The 19,545-nt window shown below is 36.2% G+C and overlaps 1 protein-coding gene across 5 annotated transcripts in view; it reads left to right on the plus strand.

The window, feature by feature from the left end:
* ORC3 (origin recognition complex subunit 3) overlaps positions 1 to 19,545 on the plus strand; it is a 72,881-nt gene that overhangs the window by 23,423 nt on the left and 29,913 nt on the right. For all 5 annotated transcript variants that reach the window (XM_086707390.1, XM_086707389.1, XM_086707386.1 and 2 more), the window contains 4 exons: positions 3,164 to 3,297; positions 3,777 to 3,840; positions 13,383 to 13,499; positions 14,639 to 14,718. In XM_086707390.1, coding sequence (XP_086563516.1) covers positions 3,164 to 3,297; positions 3,777 to 3,840; positions 13,383 to 13,499; positions 14,639 to 14,718 — 395 coding nt within the window. The remainder of the gene's footprint in view (positions 1 to 3,163; positions 3,298 to 3,776; positions 3,841 to 13,382; positions 13,500 to 14,638; positions 14,719 to 19,545) is intronic.

Genomic DNA, 19,545 nt, shown 5'->3' on the forward strand with positions numbered 1-19,545 from the left:
CAGATTTGGGGATGAGATAGAATCGACAGACCCTGGTGACTAAGTGGATGATAGGATGCATAAGAGAAGCATAAGTTCTATCTTGGCAAATGGATTGGAGGTGGTACCATTTATTAAGTATATGTGTTAATATAAAGTGAAGAGACAGTTAGAAAAAGGTGAGTTTCTTTTTGTATATGGTTTTTTCAGGTATGTTGGATAATAAAGATTTGGCACTCAGGAGAAAGATCTGGAAGTAAATAGAAATATTTAGGATTTATCATTAAAAGGTGGTGGTTGAAGTCACATAGTGAGGATGAGGCATCATCCAGAGGAGTGAGGAAAGGACTAAGATTAGAATCTGGTTGTAAGCTGACAAGAGTAATAGAAAAGGAGACTAAAAACAATAAGGAAAACCAATAGAAAGTAGAGTAACACTGAAGTCAAGAGAAGGATGAGTTTTAGGTAATATCATTTCTCAAATACCATTGAGAAAGCAAGCGAAGAAAAGGGTATTCATCGAATTATGTAATCTCTTGGGGTCTCAGTTTTCTCATCTGTAAAATAGGGAATCAGATTAGATGATTTTATCGGTTCCTCATAATTTACTAAGCACCTCCTTTGTGCTAGCTCGTACTAAGTATTTACATTGTTTCATTAATGGGTACTATTATCCTCAGTTTTGCAGGTGAGGAAACAGAGGCTTAGGTTAAGTAGCTTGGCCAAGGTCACACAGCTTTTAAGTGGTAGAGCCGTTAGACCCCATTTGTCTACTTTTCCTAATCATCAGTGGGAAGTAATGCGTTAAGTCCTATTTTCCATAGGGGGTGCAGTAGGGTATATAATCATTCTGTGTATGTTTAAGGTTTTCCTTCATTAGTTGGATATGTTGACCAACTTGTTGACCCAGATTTTGAGAACATACTTAGACAAAGTAGGTGATACTGGGTTCTTATTTATAACTCTAGTGTAAGTCATGTGACTTCCTCCCATTTCTCCTCCCCAGCAAGTCCCTTATATGTTTGTTTTTTACTTTTCTCATATTTAAAAAGTGATGTTAACATTGGAATAAATACTATCACAATATAATTGAAAAATGCAAGTAAGAAACAAGATTTTGTTAATATGTGTGAAAATAATTTAGCACTTGGCATGAACAGTTACTTTCTGTTTGGTATTTGTTTCTAAGTAAGGCTGGCTCTTTTCTTACAGCCTCATCCTTCCTCCAGAATGAACTATTTTGGAGGATTTCCTCTAGCCTTGGGTATCTGGTCTTCAGCTCTATAGGCTCAGAGATTCATTATCAGTTTACCCAGCAAGGATCAAGCTCAAATACCTTAATACCAATATATAAACTATCATGTTAATTTATTAATTTGTGATGGGAAATTCTATTTTCTAGTGACAAGACTGTGTTTTGTCCACTCTCTAGGGAAACTGTCTAGTATCAAGGTGTCTGGAAAAACCAAATTGGCCATAAAAAGGTTGCTTAGGGTCAACTTTTTAACATTTGAATAGTCTTGTAAGATACATCTTACAAGTTATGGTATGTTCTGGAAAATCATTCCCCCTTATACTATGGGGACAACAGCACTCTTAACATTTAAATTTACCAGATATTGTACCATGTTTTTCTTCATGAAATAAAACTGAATTTAAAAAGATATCTTTTCTTTAGCTATTTCTCATTTTTCATTATTTTTTTTTATCAGAAGGGAAAGTTTCTACCATTGTAACATTTTTATTTTTTCAGCAGACCAAATTTTTTCACTGATTTTATAGATGAATATTTTCTTGTGAGTATTTGGACATCTATTAAACTCTGAGGTCACACCCCAGTCCTATCCCCACCATATTTACTGTTGCTGTGAGTTGGTTCTGCAGAGAGTTGATCTATCCATTCATATTAGTTTCTTCTAATACATACTTCAGAGATTACAATTTTCTGAGCTTGTCCACAAAATCAGAGTCTTAAAATATTAAAGATACAGAATGATTTATGCATTGTTTGTAGTGTTATTGTGACATTAAATATATTAGTGCCATACTTTTGCTGTTTAAAAAAAACCTTAGTGTGCTGTTTCAAAAGGCCACGTGCACCCCAATGTTTATAACAGTGCTATCAGTAATAACCAAAGTATGGAAAGAGCCCAAATGTCCATCAACAGTTGAATGGATAAAGAAGATGTGGTGTGTGTGTGTGTGTGTGTGTGTGTGTGTGTGTGTGTGTGTGTATATACACATACATACATATATACATATACATACATACACACACACAATGGAGTATTACTCGGCAATCAAAAAGAATGAAATCTTGCCATTTGCAACTATGTGGATGGAACTAGAGGGTATTATGCTAAGTGAAATAAGTCAGAGAAAGATAAATATCATGTGACTTCACTCACATGAGGAATTTAAGATACAAAACATAAACATAAGGGAAGGGAAGCAAAAATAATTTAAAAACAAGGAGGGGGACAAATCATAAAAGACTCTTTTTTGTAATTTTATTTTTTACATTTATTTATTTATTTTTGAGAGACAGACAGAGACAGAGCACAAGTGGGGGGAGGGGCAGAGAGAGGGGGACACAGAATCCGAAACAGGCTCCAGGCTCTGAGCTGTCAGCACAGAGCCTGACGCGGGGCTCGAACTCACAAACCGTGAGATCATGACCTGAGCCAAAGTCGGACACTCAACTGACGGAGCCACCCAGGCACCCCAAAACATAAGAGACTCTTAAATGCAGAGAACAAACTAGGGTTGCTGGTGGGGTTGTGGGTGGGGGGATGGGCTAAATGGGTAAGGGGCATTAAGGAAGACACTTGCTGGGATGAGCACTGGGTGTTATATATAGGGGATGAATCATTGGAATCTACTTCTGAAATCATTATAGCACTGTATGCTAACTAACTTGGATATAAATTAAAAAGTAAATAAAAACAAAACAAAAACTCTTTAAAATAAATAAGAAACCTGTTTATATAAAAGAATCTGCAGGGGGGACTGTTTACTTAATTTGACTGCTTTGGAAACCTAGATCTTAAACATATCTTGGCCAGGTCTATATTACAGTGCTAATACCAGAGGGATTTATTTATGAAGCAACAAAAAGGTTTGTTGACATGAAGTTACTCTGTGGAATTAGAATGACATTATATAATCTTCACATTTCTTTCAGCTTTCTCTATTAGAACATTTCTACTCTCAGCCCCTCAGTGTCCTATGCTGTAATCTCTCGGAAGCCAAGAGAAGAATAAATTTCTTATCAGAAAATCAATGTGAAAACATCCGACGTCTTCCATCATTTAGGAGGTAAAAAGAGAAGTGTATATTTAACACATAATAGAATTTCGAGTAAAAAAAAGTATCTCAGATCTAGCTATTTTTGAAGTGGGGAAAGAAAAAAATAACCATTTTATATAGAGCACAGTAAAACCTTTCTGTTTTCACTCGTGAGATTTCTTTGTTGGATTTGAAAACATACCATAACGAAAAATATTTTTACAAAGGGATATAATTTGCAGTTTCTCCAGAGTTACTTTTATAAAGAACATTTTCTGATTCTGGAGTTTATGGCTTTTGTTTATGATTAGATCCCTAGATTCTGAAGTATAGCTGCTTTGTGGAGTTAGAAATTACTATTAAACCATGACTATTATCTTGAATTTATTTTTGAGAAGAAATAGAAGAATGTGGCCACCAATCTAGGTAGTTCTTTTCCCCCATGTGATAGTCACATCTTTAGAATGTTTAATTTTCTCTCTTTGTGTACGGGATGGTGAAAATTTTAGGCACGTGGAAAAGCAAGCTTCAGAAAAGCAAGTTGCACTATTGACCAATGAGAGATTTTTGAAGGTAGGAATGTGGATGTATTTGTTTCAGTTTTACTTTTTTTTTTCTTCATGAAAAACAATGTGCACATAAAATTTATTCATTGAATTTATAAAACATACCTGTCTGTCCTAATATGCTTTTCACAGTGAATTAGTGGGTCTTGATGATCATATAGGAGTGTGACTATTGAAGATGACACAAAACTTTAATTCTCTAAAAGATGACCTTTTTTATTGAGACAAAATATTAACTACAGGTTTATCGTATGGTGTATTTCGAAAATACTTTTGAGATCTCAACTTTATTTCCATATTCCATTTTGGAATCTGCAGGCAATGTCATTTTAATGTTTTTTTAAAGGCTGTCATAAATAAAGGCACATAGAAGCCATGCAGTTTAGGGACCCACTGCTAAGTGGGTATTGATTTGATTTGAAAAAGATATCATTCTATATTGATACAATGCCAGGAAAGAAGTAATGAGCTTAGAAAATTGAGTGAACAATACAACACAGAGAATATCAAAAGGAAGATTTTTTTGGTTCTTTCTTGCATAAATGATACTCAGACATGGTACATAATTCAAAAGGCAAAGATAATATACAGTGAAAACACTCCCTCACACCTTTACCCTCCAACTACCTACTTTCTTTTCCTAGATACAATTAGTGTTACTAGTTTCTTATGTGTTTTCCTAGAAAGATTTTTCACATATACAAGGAATTTTACATATTTTAGGAGTGTCCTTCTTTCTTTTACAGAATATAAATATTATATATGCTGTTCTGCACCTGTTTTATTTTGCACTTAATGTTGAAAATCATTTCATATCAATACTGAGTGTGGTATAGTACTTTTGGGATGATGTACCTTCATTTTACATAGTAAGTCCCTTAATGATGGACAACTAGAAATGCATAGTGTCACATTTGTTTTCATACTTGTCATGCCTTTTTTAAGGAAAAAGTTGTCAGAAAATTGTAATAAAATTAAGATGAGATTGAAGTAGCCCTAGTACTAGTGTAAAGGTTTTGCTGGCCCAGACTGTTTTCAAATTTTGAGTGAAAGAATGTTAGTTCCTAGAGGGCGTGTGTTCTGTATAGCTCTGAATACTAATTTACCTTCTATTCATAAATGCTAAAAAGAGAATGGCTTTTTTATAATTGAGATATAATTGACATACAGTATAACAGTGGACAGTGGCTTTTTGTTGGGCATTATTTCTAATGCAGAATCCACACTGGGCCATAATATAAAATCACTTCTAGACTGGGTTTAATAATCACTTTAATCATCTCTGTAACCTTTTTAGAGCAGTATAAGAAGTTTTCACATCCTAATGCAGGTTGTTTTGGTAGAGGGAACTTTAAGAACTAGTGGAAAGGGATGTGTGCATGTTTACTGAGTTTTAAGATTAGATGGATTAGCTCTGCTGAGTCAGCTAGTTGCCAAGTGAATTTCCTGCTAGAGCATATTTTCAGAAGCCAGGAATAGATTTTTAAAGAGTACTTTTAACCATTGAAATGACAAAGGGAGAGAATCTCTAGGCTCATCTGTTGTAGAAATAGTCTGACATTTATCTCTGCTTCTCAGTAACATTTCATGTATTTTCTTTTTTTTTTTTTTTTTTAATTTTTTTTTCAACGTTTATTTATTTTTGGGACAGAGAGAGACAGAGCATGAACGGGGGAGGGGCAGAGAGAGGGAGACACAGAATCGGAAACAGGCTCCAGGCTCTGAGCCATCAGCCCAGAGCCCGACGCGGGGCTCGAACTCACGGACCGCGAGATTGTGACCTGGCTGAAGTCAGACGCTTAACCGACTGCGCCACCCAGGCGCCCCTCATGTATTTTCTAAGCATTTATTTATCTGTTCTTGTTCTTATTGCACTTATCAGCCCCATTTGTTATTATCTTTGCTGTATTCATTTTAGGATTGCATATTTTGTTATTTAAAGGCTTATTTTCTTGAGACTTACATAGTGAGAAATAGGAAGGTACACAAAGATTTGTACCTTACCCTAAAAAAGTTATGTGCAGGCCACCTGCTAAATTCAAAGACCAAAAGAGGTCTGTGAGGGGCACCCGGGTGGCTCAGTTGGTCAAGTGTCTGACTCCTGATTTCGACTCAGGTCATGATTCATGGTGGACTGTGAGTTCAGGCCCCACATTGGGCTCTGTGCTGAGCATGGAGCCTGCTTAAGATTCTCTCCCTCTCCCTTTGCTCTTCTTGCACATGTGCTCTCTCTAAAAAAAAAAAAACAAGGTCTATGAAAAAGATTAATCAACATGTCTGTGGATTTTTGTAGTTTAGAGTAAAAGTATCTTTGTATATTTTATTCATTTATTTAAGCATTTATTCTTTTTCTCCTTTTATGGTTTTTTTAAACACATAATCAATTTTTATATGTATTTTACCACGATAAAAATTGGAAAAAACCCCACATGATAATTAAAAGTATGGTACTTCGTGATACAGGGGAAGATCCTGATTATGACCTCAGCACATTTCAACTTGCATTTCAACTCCAGCTACTTGTTAGCCAGGTATACCTTAGAAAAATCACTCACCCTATTTAAGCTTCAATTTCCTTATTTATAAAATGGGGACAATAATTCCTAGTGTGATTTCCTCATACGATTAGTGATCATCAAAGTCCATTCAGCAAATGAGAGTGATTTATGAACAAATATACAGTAAAACTTTTATAAATGTGAATCATGAATATTGTTATTACTTTTCTCTATGATAAAAATTAAGATCAATGTGAATGTGTAGTTTTGTATATTGCATATTCTGTATTATGCATACTAAATGTAATATTCTTGCATTACATGGTTGTATAGATTATGTAGTTATGTAGACATGTGTACTGTTAGAATTTATCACACTCAGATTTTGAAGACATAGACCTCAAAGTATACTCCAGAGAAATTTATACTCTTTATATCTAGATTCTTTCGTCCCTGAATATCTACTTTGCTCCCTACCCTGATTAACTAAACCCAGTAGTTCTTAAACTTTAATATGTATCAGAATCATGGGGAGGGCTTGTTAAAACACTGATTAATGGCCTCCATCCCCAGAATTTCTGCTTTTGTAGCTCAAATGTGGGTCCCAAGAATTTGCATTTCTAGCAAGGTCCCTGGTAATGCTGATGCCTTTGGTCTGAAGACCATTTTTGAGAACCACTTGAACTGGACTGGTTGCCTAGAAGGAAATGTTTATTGTTTCCCTTGCCATGTTCTCTTAAATTTAGAATTAATCTAAATTCTAACTTAAATGAAGGATTTATATGAATCATCCCCAGACTGGACTCAAGATGTTAAAAAAACCTTCAACTCCTTTAGAATTATGGACCCTCAGTTTCACAGATACAGCTTTAAAACTATATGTCAGCTTTGTATTTCATAAACTACATGGGGTTTTTGAAAGTATACTTTCAAATTTAAAAATTCAGCTGACTAAACCATATACATTTGTAGAAGTTTCACTGGGAAGTTCAAGCTAAGGCATGACATAGAGCTGATAAAGGATTAAAGATTATGTGCATTCTTTCATTTCTGAGTAGTCTGTCCTGTGAATGTATTGTGCAGCAGAGTACAGAGGCCAAAAAGTGCACTCTGACAGTTAACAATCTAGTCTTCCTATGCTTAAGCAGAATAGGCCTGCACAAGCTCCCATTAATGCAAACTTCTGATGACTCCAGAGCTTTCAAATCCTGTGGTAGAGAAGTGTAACCAGATAATCTTTTTTCTTTTTTATTAATGTTGTTTATTTTTGAGAGAGAGATCGAGCAGGGGAGGGACATATAGGGAGGGGGACAGAGGATCCAAAGCAGGCTCCATGCTGACAGCAGAGAGCCTGACACAGGGCTTGAACCCGTGAATGGCAATATCATGACCTGAGCTGAAGTCAGACACTTATCTAACTGAGCCACCCAGGCGCTCCTATCCAGATAATCTTTAAAGTTTCTTTTGGCTCTAAAATGCTGTGATTTTATTTACTTGTTCATTAAACAGATTGGTATTTTTTTTTTTTTTTTTTTTTTTGCTGACTAGTTAATTTATTTAGATTCCTCATTAAAATTTTATTTTAGTATATCTGTTTAATTGGAGATAGGTAAATTATTACTGTGGGTTTTAGGTGAAATAGCAAGAGCTGTTACTGTTTATATTTTTACCATGTTTTGCCTCATACCATTGCTTTAGTAATCAAGGTTTCTGGTTTTTTTTTTAACTTAACCCTTTAATTCATGAAACATTATTTCATGAGAAGCTGTCAAAGTGCCTTATATAGAACTTTCAAATTCTTCATAATTGCAAAGATGATTTTTATTATTGCTTGTCCCTGAAATTTTGTTTCAAGTCCAATATTAAGGAGAGCTTTGAAAAAGATTGTTGCCTCGTATTTGCATAATTATTATCTGATAATAAAAAACACTAGGCCTTAATATACTGGAAGGAATTTTTGAATAGTGAGAAATTCTTTTTCTTTCCATGAGCAAATGTTTCGGAGGAATGGAATATTAACAGCTTTTCCCAATTAGTAGATAGTTTTTATGCATTGTCTCATTTTGAGTCACAGCCACCACATACGACAGATGTTTTTATCCCTTTGTATAGATGAGGAGAGTCACAAAATGATTAAATAACTTTGCCTATCTAAAGTGTCACAATTAGCAAATGGTACATCTGGCATTAATACCCAGATCTGACATCATAGCCCATACATTTTCTGTGACGCTTCATTGAAGAATTAGTATAGGGTGATGAGAAGGTGCCTAAGGTTCTGTATTAGTGTTTGAGAAATCAGAAATGAGCTTTCCAAATACTGTGGCAAGTTAACAGTGAAGATAATTTGTAGGAGGCTTAGAAAACTACTTGGTATGAGGTAGCTTTGGCCAGGTGTCATGGAGCACTACATGCTGCTGCTCAAATTAGAAAAGGAAACATTCACACATACATATACACACTTTATTTTCAAAATACCTTGTAAAAAAAGCAAGTCTCAACACCATATCTAAGATTAGGCCCATTTTAATCCTGTGCTGACTACACCAACCACACCGTCTCTATTACCGGTAATGGCTGTTCATGTTGATCTGTCTTGTCAAGAAGTTACATTATACTTAGTATATTTAATAAATGACTAATTCCATGTACTTCACATAAGAAAATCTGTTTATATATTTTTATTCAAATCTTCCTTAAAGCTATTTGGCTTGGTTTCAACCCCTTTCAACTTAGATTCAATCTCTTGCGGGTGACAGGTGAAGTTTTTTATTCTGACTTGTTAATATTTTATGTCTCTATTCCCTCTGTACCCAGCAAGATTTTAAATCAGTTGAGAGTAGGAAGTAAGTCTTGGACTTGTTAGAATTGTAATTTGTTAATATTAGAAAGATAACCTGATTGAATATGCTCATTTTACAAATGAAGAAATGTAGCCAAGAGAGAGGAAGTGAAATATCTAAGGTCGCAGAGCAAGTTAGTGGTAGATTTTTTTTCACCATTTAGTATGCTTTTCATGGTGATTCGTGAACAAAAGGCACAGAATTACTTCATGAGTTTGGTGGTAACCTGCCTTTCACCTACCTTTGCCTCCACCTCTTCTTTCTATTTCTTTTGACAGACAGGGCAGGAGGAGGGGGGAAATCTATTAGGAGAAATAATTAAAAGAAAAGAGAGGAAAGGAAGAAAATGACTGGAAACAAACTACTACATGTGATCAAACAAGCGAAGCTTTAGCACAATAGTGCAGCAGGAACGGGCAGCTTCAGTGCAAACCTTTCGTCAAGTGCTGCTGGTCTGAAGTGCCCAGTGGGAACACAGAGAACAAAAGGCTGAGGCAGATGAGAGGAGAAGCACACAGGCCACACTAGTGCTGGGAGAAAGCCATGCTTTGGCACTCCAGGAGCTGGCTGTCATGTGATGAGACACTGAGAACCAAACACTGTTGGTCAAAATTTCTCCATAATGAGAAAAATCATGCTTCGTTCTAGCAAGATGATAACTAAGAAAATGCTGTGTTCTTGGACAGCAGATACCTCTTATTCCTAAAATCCAGTGTCTGTTTCACCAGCTTTTGTTACCAGTGAATTTATTGAAAGGAACATATTATAAAAACTTACAGCCATTTTTACATAACTTACTTTAAATCTTCCTGGTGTCACTCTTCACCCCATACATAACATTCTGGACACGAAAGTAATAAATACTATGGAAAGTAGAAGAGAATTGCAAAAACTAAGCATCATGGCAAATATAATTTTGTCTGATCATATTTTCTTTACCTATATATATTTAAATTTTACATAGGTATTGGTTTCCTTTCCAAAGAAAGTAACCAGCTCAGTAAAAATAGGGGCCTTGTCATGTAAGTAAACAAGAATACATGAATGATTTTAACTGAATGACAGACAAGATTGATGTGATTGGAGATGGCTGATTTAAAAGGGTATACTATACATTTACTGGCCACCCACAGCCTAATATAAATGTGGCTTTTTAGGTCCGTAGTGGTTTCTTTGTTTTTTTTACCCTGAGTCAACATTTACAAATTGAGACATTTTACATTACAAATTCAGACTTCCATCTTTTGTTGAAAAATTAGTAAATCTGGCCCACATCCAGCAAGACAACAAGTGGTTGCTCTTATTTAGAAGGGAGACTGAGTGCATGTTGGCCTCCGTTCATTAATGCACTTCCTCATTCAACAAAGTTTGTGAGGGTCCACTGTGTGCCAGGTGTTAATCTAGGTGCTGAGAATATAGGAATGAACAAAACTGACAAAAACCTCTGCCTTCATGGGGCTTACATGCTATCAAAAGAAGTAGGTAAAATATCTGTGTTGCTAAGGAAAAACAATGAAGGAAAAAAGCGGAATGTGAAGTTCGGTGTGCATGGGGAGTTGGATTGACATTTTAAATAAGGACCTTACTGAGAAGGTGAATTTTGAATAAAGACTAAAGGAAGTTACAGAGCTTGCCATGCAGGAATCTGGCAGAAGGGAATTCCAAACAGCAGCGAGACAGCAAGTGGAAAGGACCTGAGGTTGGAGCCTGTCTTGATGTTTGAAGAGGAGCAAGGAGGCTGCTCTTTTGTATTTGATATCAGAGAAATATCTTTGTTTGCGTCTCTTTATATCAAAGATCAGAAAAGACCACGAGGTCTTCATGTGTCAAGAAAAGAAGAAAGCATATCTCTTTGGGAAATAATGAATATTACTAGGCAAAGTGTATCTCTGTTAAAAAGAATCATCCTAACCACAGTTATGAAATAAAACAGTGGCAGCCATGACCAGTGTATGGCTGTGATTCCAGAGGAAAAATTTAACGAATGGAAAACAAGATTACTATTTGAACAGGCTTTGTTTTCACATGTGCATAGTGTGATGCTGCTGTAAGCATTAAGTGGAGAATTTTCTCAGCATCAAAACCTATAAAAAGGTGTTCATAAAGTGCATTAAGAATTGGCCTGGAGAGAAGCATTTACAGATACGAATCTCAGTAAGACAAAGGATTTAGAGAATAGTATCATGTAGAAAGTTAATCATTTGGATGTTTTCTGCTGCAGCTGATAAGAACACAGATGTAAATAACAATGAAATCTTATGTAGAGAGTAGTTCCAGAGTCAATACATAAGGCAAAAGTGTGGGATGGTCAAAATAACTTAACTCTTGAAAATCCCTTAGAAGGGTATAGCAGATTTCTCATGAAGTCCAGCATAGCTAGTTTTACTTCCAGTGTTGGAACCAGAACTCCATTTCCTCAGTTGGGCATTGGATGAAATAGTATGCTGTGTTATGTGAACAAAACAAAACATGTTTTAAATGCTAGAATTCCACTGGGAACAGGGATGTAATCACGCAGAGGTAGGAAGGGACTGAGATCATCTGGGAGAAGAGCATGTGCATAATCCTCCTTCCACCCCTACCCAAGGCATAGTCCCTCGAGTGTGCAACATTGCCCACAAGGTGTAAAGTATTTCAGTTTCCTCCCCCTCTGAGTAAATTCAGTTCTGCATCACCCATTATTTGTACATGCACAAAAGCATGTACTCCACTAAGCAAAAGGAATAGGTAATGCAAGAAGCATGAAGTATGGTTATTAATCAGTAATAGATTCCTTTCCCTCCAGAATACTTTTCTTTGTTTAAAAGCTCTTCAGGCATACATTAAGGCAAATAATTAGTGGCTTTATGCACTCTCCATGTTACAGCATATAGTAAAATTAGAGCTGAATGTACTCTCCCAGTGGTGGTTAAAGTACCCTTTGTTAGGATAGGAGACCTAGATTTTTGAAATTACCAACTAACTCAAATACTGGGAGGAAAAACATTTTGATTCTGAAAGCTTTTTCATTTGCCCTGTGCTTTCAGGTAATAATCTATAGATTGATGATGAAGGAATTGATTTCTAAGTGCATTAGAGTTTAGGAAAATATATCAGATTTGTTGCTTTTTATAGGTTAGGTTTGCTTGAATTTATTCGTATCTGAGGTGTTATTTTCTGCAGGCTTGACTGCTAAAAATAATGGGTATCTGCAAGATATTACTGGTGGAAAAAAACCCCAGCCCGGCAGTTAAAGTCCTTTTTTGACTTACAGAGAAGAAAAAAATGTGAAGACCATGCCACAGATCATAATCCTTTTAAGAGAATGTTACAGGATGAAGCAGTTATAAAAGTATTTGAGGTCTGAAAAATACTTGGATGTTGATAGAATGTAGTGTGTTAAAATCATTTCTAAACTGTTTCAGAAGGTTCTAGAAAACATAATACCCCTCCTATTCCCCCCCGCAAAAAAGCCCTTTTGAAACTGATTTGTGGGATTAGTCATCCCACAAGTTTCTTAAGACACTATCTCCCATATTATACTTGTTGGAGTCTAAATTCTAAAGCTTGATGGCTTTAGATTTCTCTTTTCATTTTTTTTTTAATTAGTAAAGTGAATAAAACCAGTGTTAGAAATTCTCAACAAAAAGCAGGCATTTATCAGAATCACCCGTGGTGTTTCTTCTATAGTCTTTCTTTGAAACACAGTTCTAATTGTACTTTAAGAGAAGCATAGGCCTTAAGTGTAACCTCAGCAACTGTTAATGATGTTGGTATTGGGCTCCGTAGTGATCTTCTTACTCTTCTGATGCCAGCAAGGTAGAGGGTGGTAGGCCTACCTCGCTGTGGCACATACTGGGTGACTGACACAAGCAGGCATCCAGCAGGGTGCTTTTTTGCACACTTGGGGGGAGCCAAGTTATAATGGCAGTGCTATAGATAGAAGGAAACTACAGGACTAATTTTGGTGTGTGTAAAATATCACCAGACCTGATACTAAATCAGAAGTACCCAGCCTTTATCCTAGATTTTGTGTGCGTTACTAATTCTCAAAATTAAGGAAATTAATTTGTAATTCTGCATCTTTTCTCATCAGTTTTCCAGGAATTTTATATATATATATATATATATATATATATATATATATATATATATATATTCATGAGGTAGATTTTATTATTCTTTTAATTACTGACTTACATATTTGTAATGTATTCTGTGATTTTTAGGAGGAAATACAATCATTACTAGAAAACTTACATGTTTACCATACAAATTACTTCCTGGTTTTGAGATGTCTTCATCAGTTCACCTCTTCTCTTCCCAAGTACCCATTGGGTCGACAGGTAACCAGAACTTCTTCATTTGGAATGTCTGCAGTAGGAATATCAGTAGTTTCTTGCTTTGATTTCAGCAGCATTCAGGCATCAGAATTTGAAATGGATCCAAATCAGGCACTGAGTGCACAATCTAAATCCATTCCAGCTGTACACATTACTGGTAATTGAAGCAGTATATTTTGTTCTGATGGCCACGGCTAGAAACAACCACATGAATCCCAGTGGTGTTGCTTCCCCCCTCCTCCCCCGCCCCCCAATGTATTTGTCCTAAGGCATTTTAACTTTTTTCTTTCACACTTCTTTGTCATGTATACTGAGAGAGTTGATCCCCCCACTTTATTAAAATAGCAAAAAGAATCTGTTTGAGAATGCTTAATGGTTAACCTTGCATTCCACCAAGAACTAAAAGGGAAACAGCATTTCTGCCCTTGCAAAATTATGCCCCACTGGCCTTTGTGTCATACTCTAAACCTGTGAACCAGCTAGAGAGTGGATGTTAGTGGAATAATTCTGTATTCCTAAATATTTGCATCCTGCCTCAAAGGGGAACCGGGGTACTGGTTAGAGAACAGGGGTACTGCGTGGGTCAGTGGGTTAAGTGTCCCACTCTTGATTTCGTTCAGGTCATGATCCCAGAGTTGTGGGATCGAGCCCCGTGTTGGGGTGTTGGGGTCCAGGCTGAGTGTAGAGCCTGCTTGGAATTCTCTCCCCCCCGCCGCTCCTCTCCCCCACGTTCATGTTCTCTCTCTCTCTCTCTCTCTCTCTCTCTCTCTCTAATAAGTAAATAAATAAAGGTTTAGAGAACAAATCTAAATACATAGGAATGATTTGTTTATGAAAGGATTTCTGCCATTAAGCTTTCTTTTTAATAATCCCATATTGCTTTTATTTTATTATTTTCTTATTGCAGTGTGATCAGTATTATCAGCCAGTCCCAATGTAGTCTCATGTTGCTTTTATGTAAATGGTATTCTTATATAGCCTGACCTATGTGATGTGTGCCCAGTCTGTTGTCCTCTAAAGAAAATGATTGTTTTTAATAATATTTATTTTTTTGTCTTGACCATTTATGATTTTGTCAAATGAGCAGTGTGTAACTTAGTACATCACTTTTGGTTCCTTACAAGTGTGCTTTATACTTACAGATCAGAGAGCTGTACTGCACTTGTTTAGAAAAGAACATATGGGATTCAGAGGAGTATGCATCAGCTTTGCAGCTGCTGAGGTAGTTTTGTTTTTTTTTTCTGTTTTGTCTGATGTAAGCCTGTCAATAAATAACCCTTTCCTCCAGAATGTTGCCTGCCAAGGGGTTTTTAAGTAGCCATGCTGTGTCTAATATTTGTAAATACCTTGAACTTGTTTGTGGTTTGTGGTAGTTTAAATGTAGCAACCATCCATTTCTTTGCTGGTTTTACCTTGTTTTTGAACTTGTGATTTTTTTTTTTTTCCTAGAGAGAGATTGTGAGTGGGGGAGAGGGGCAGAGGGAGAGAGAGAATCTCGAATAGGCTCAATGCTCAGCCTGAAGCCTGACACGGGTTTCGATCCCACAACCCTGGGATCATGCCTGAGCTGAAATCAAGAGTCAGTACTTCAACTGACAGAACTACCCAGGTGTCCCGAACTTGTGCTTTTTAAAGTAAAATGAGCATTGGGGCGCCTGGGTGGCGCAGTCGGTTGAGCGTCCGACTTCAGCCAGGTCACGATCTCGCGGTCCGTGAGTTCGAGCCCCGCATCAGGCTCTGGGCTGATGGCTCGGAGCCTGGAGCCTGTTTCCGATTCTGTGTCTCCCTCTCTCTCTGCCCCTCCCCCGTTCATGCTCTGTCTCTCTCTGTCCCAAAAATAAATAAACGTTGAAAAAAAAAATTAAAAAAAAAAAAATAAATAAATAAAATAAAGTAAAATGAGCATTTAGTCAAATATTGACACTACCTGAAGAGGGCTTAGGTATGGATAATTTTAATCTTGCCAGCTTGATGGCATGGCAGGGAAAGTCATCATGGAAAGTCATCTCACCATGGCCCCAACCAGGATGGGTGGAGTTGCAGCATCACTTGGTGAAATGTGAAAGAGGTCACTGCTGAACTTGAGGACCAGCGATGAGGAGGCAGTAGCCTTGATGCCTTACCCCCATCTGAGCTGGCCCTGCTCTCATTAGCACGGGAGATCATAAATTTATCTAATATTATATAAATAAGACATCTTGGTGTTGTCACATATCAGAGATCACTTACCACCCTGACAAATTTACCTTTTAAAGTTATAATCATTTGTTTTTCTTGGCTTCACTCATACATACGTTGACTTTTTAGTCTTCCATAAAAATAATGACCACTTGGAAAATGAGGAAAGGAAAATCAAGTGTGAGTTAAGTTTCTGCACGCACACTTATAATTTTCCTCAGTGAATATAAATGCTTATATGAAAATATCATAAAGAAGTCTGAGAATTGAATATTTATTAAGTCTTGGCTTCCTCTGGGCCCACAAGAAAAGAACAGATGGGCATAGTAGGAGGAAAATTCACATTGAAAGCACTTTAGGTCCAGAGACTTAATAATACAAATGTCAGTGATCTAGCAGGTGCAGCTTAAGATAGGAAACTAATTTTATGCTATCTGGAAAAATAACTCCCCATGGAAACTAGATTGCCACTGAAAAGCTCTGTTTTATTTCAGTTTTTTAAATGCCAGTAAGAGATTTCTGTGTACTTCTATATGTCAACGGAGACTTCATTTGCTTTCTATTCAAGTCAACATTCCTGCCTCAACACCTAGTTGATTCTTGCTGAGTTTCCTCTTTAATTTTTGTGATTAGTGATTGTCTTCCTTTTCCAGTTGAATAGTCTTAAATTCATAGATTCCTTTGTCAGAGAGGGGCTTGCTTTTTTCTTTCTACATCTTTTTGGCATCAGTAATCTTGAGGTACAAGTCAAGGGTCAAGAATGCCAATTCCAAACTAGGTTAAGGAAACATGAGCAATAATAGTAATGGTGACAGTCGTAACCACTGTTTATAAAAGCTTGCAGTGTGTCAGGCACTGTGTTAGGTAGGCACTTTCAGTAAACTTTCCTGTCTAATACACAAGTACACCTTTGTGGCAGATACTATTATCCACACTTTACAACTCAGAATACTGAAGCATATATAGGAATTAGAATTTGCCTGAAATCTCTTAGCTGTTGATGGAACCAGAATTCTAATCCAGATCTGATTTCACAGCTGTTGTACCTTCCACTATTCTTGCTAAGATCTAAAGTATGGGCTTGGGGATCTGAGTAAAGCAGAAGCAATAAATAGAAAGTGAAGTTTCAGTCATTTTGCTAAACTGAGGTCAGACACATAGGAATATAAAAAGCATTAAGGATAAAATATGTCAGGTACAGCAAAGACAGGTTAGAGTCTGGGCACTACCAAGAATCTGGGAATGTCCAGAATGGATTTCTTTTCCTTTTGTGCAGATTAGATGTGGAAAAGAAGTCAAGGACACTTGTCAGTTTAGGCATTCTAAGTAGGAATCATCTGAATTTAGGAAACCAGATATTCCCATCACCTGTCTTCAAACAAGTCACATCATGAGAGAAAATAAGATTAAAATGATCACTGAATGTCACTTGGGAAAAAAAACTGAGTTACTGTAGAAACATAGTCTAGAAACATTTCCAGTTTGACTTTTTTTGTTAAGTTCCTTAAAGGCAGTATTTCTCTTGAAAAATCCCTTTTATATGGAAACTGACATGTTTAAATAATCATAAATCAACTTGATGAAATATTTTGTGATCATTGAAAAGTATTTAATTCCTGATATTTGTATGGAACCACAAAAGAATAGCTAAAATAATCTTGAGAAAGAACACAGGTGGGAGGCATCGTTCTTCTTGATTTCAAGCTATATTACAAAGCTAAAATCAGTAATCAAAACAGTATGGTGTTGACATAAAAAAAGACACATAGATGAATGAAACAGAATAGAGAGCCCAGACATAAATTCTTACATATATAGACAATTTATGACAGAGGAGGCAAGAACAGATAATAGAGAAAGGACAGTCTCTTTAATAAATGTGCTGGGAAAACTGGACCACTTTCTTAACACCAGTCACAAAAATCAACTCAAAATGGATTAAAGATTTGAAAATAGACTTGAAACCACAAAAGTAGAAGAAAACATAAGTGAACCTCCTTGACATTGGTCTTGGCAATGATATTTTGGCTTTGATACCAAAAGCAAAAATAAACAGGTGGGACTACATCAAACCAAAAAGCTTCTAAACAGTAAAGGAGAAACCATCAATAAAATGAAAAGGCAACCTATTAAATGGGAGAAAATATTAGGAAATCATACATCTGATAAGGGTTTAATATCCAAAATATATAAAGAACTCCTACAACTCAATAGAAAAAACAAACAATTGATTAAAAAATGGGCAGAGGAGCTAAACAGACATTTTCCCAAAGAAGACATACAGATGGCCAATAAGTGCATGAAAAGATGCTTAACATGACTAGTCATCAGAGAAATGCAAATCAAAACCTTAATGAGATATGTCCTCACACCTATTAGGAGGCTCTTATCAAAAAGTCAAGAAATAACAAGTGGTGGTGAGGAATACTTGTGCCCTATTGGTGGAGATATAAATTGGTGCAGTCATTATGGAAAACAGTGTGGAGATTCTTCAAAAAATTAAAAATAGAACTACCATTTGACCTAGCAATTCAATTTCTGGGTGTTTATCTGAAGGAAATGAAAATGCCAACTCAAGATACCAGTGTTCCCATGTTTATTGCAGCTATTCACAATAGACAAGACATGGAAACAAGCCAAGTGCCCATCAATCAAGGAATGGATAAAGAAAAATGCACATATACACACACAGTGGAATATTATTCAGCCATAAGAATTAGGAAGTCCCTCTATAACACTGAACTCAGATACCGAGAACAGATTGATAGTTCCAGTGGTGGGGGGGTGGGCAAAATGACTGAAGGTGGTCAAAGAGTACAAATTCCAGTTATAAAATAAAGAAGCCCTGGGGATGTAATTTATAGTATGGTGATATGTAGTATTGCATATTTGAAAGTTCCTGATAGAGTAAATCTTAAAAGTTCTCATCACAAGAAAGAAAATTTATAATTATGTGCAGTGGTGTATGTTAACTAGACTTCTTAAGGTGATCATTTCACAGTATATACACATACCAAATCATGTACACGTGAAACTAATATGTCATTTGCTAATTATCTCAGTTTTAAAGTGTATTTACGTGGTATTTGTAATGTTGAAAATATCATATATTCATGAGTGGAAAAAGACTTACAGAATTGTATATCACAGTTATTTTTAAAATGTATGCAGCAGACATTGATGTACACGTGGGGAGCATGCAGTTATGCCTTTATAAAAGGCCATAATTTGACATGAGTGCAGTGGTTCTGCATGTCTTCCATAGCCTTTCTTCTTTCAGTCAACTCTTGAGCATGAAGACCACATCCCTATGCAGGATATGAGGTGGTTAATTTTTTACCAAGCATGTATTATTATATAAGGATATATTTAACTTAAGACACCATTTGGGAACCAGAAGTAGTAAAAATGGTGCTAACCCAGCAGTGAGCTACGTGAGTACACTGGGCTTCTTGTGGTCAGCTCTGAAAGACCTTAAGAGGAAAAATTTACCTTTCTATTAGAATTTCTAAACAGCCATCTAGAAGTCAAACACTTGACCAAGCATTTTTCAGACTTTTGAAATTCAAAAAACCTTGCTTCAATAGTAAGGTTTTAAGGGTATTGATAAAATACCCTTAGAGTTTTAACTTACAGGAACATGATGGATCAGCTAGACCTGTAAAGTACTGTGATTTCACATCAGTAGCCATGGAGTGCTATGCAATGATTCTTGGATTGAGAGTAATGAGAAATGTGTCTGTCTTCTTAGGGGAATTTATTCTGCCCCTTGCCCCATCAATTGAGAATTACTTATCTAGGATTATCTCATTTTCTTCCAAATAAGGAAACCAAAGCTGGAAACACTGAGTGACTTTTATGCAGTTGACAC

This window comes from Puma concolor, chromosome B2, assembly GCF_028749965.1.
Source record: "Puma concolor isolate L17-30 chromosome B2, mPumCon1.1.hap2, whole genome shotgun sequence".
Classification (NCBI taxonomy): domain Eukaryota; kingdom Metazoa; phylum Chordata; class Mammalia; order Carnivora; family Felidae; genus Puma; species Puma concolor.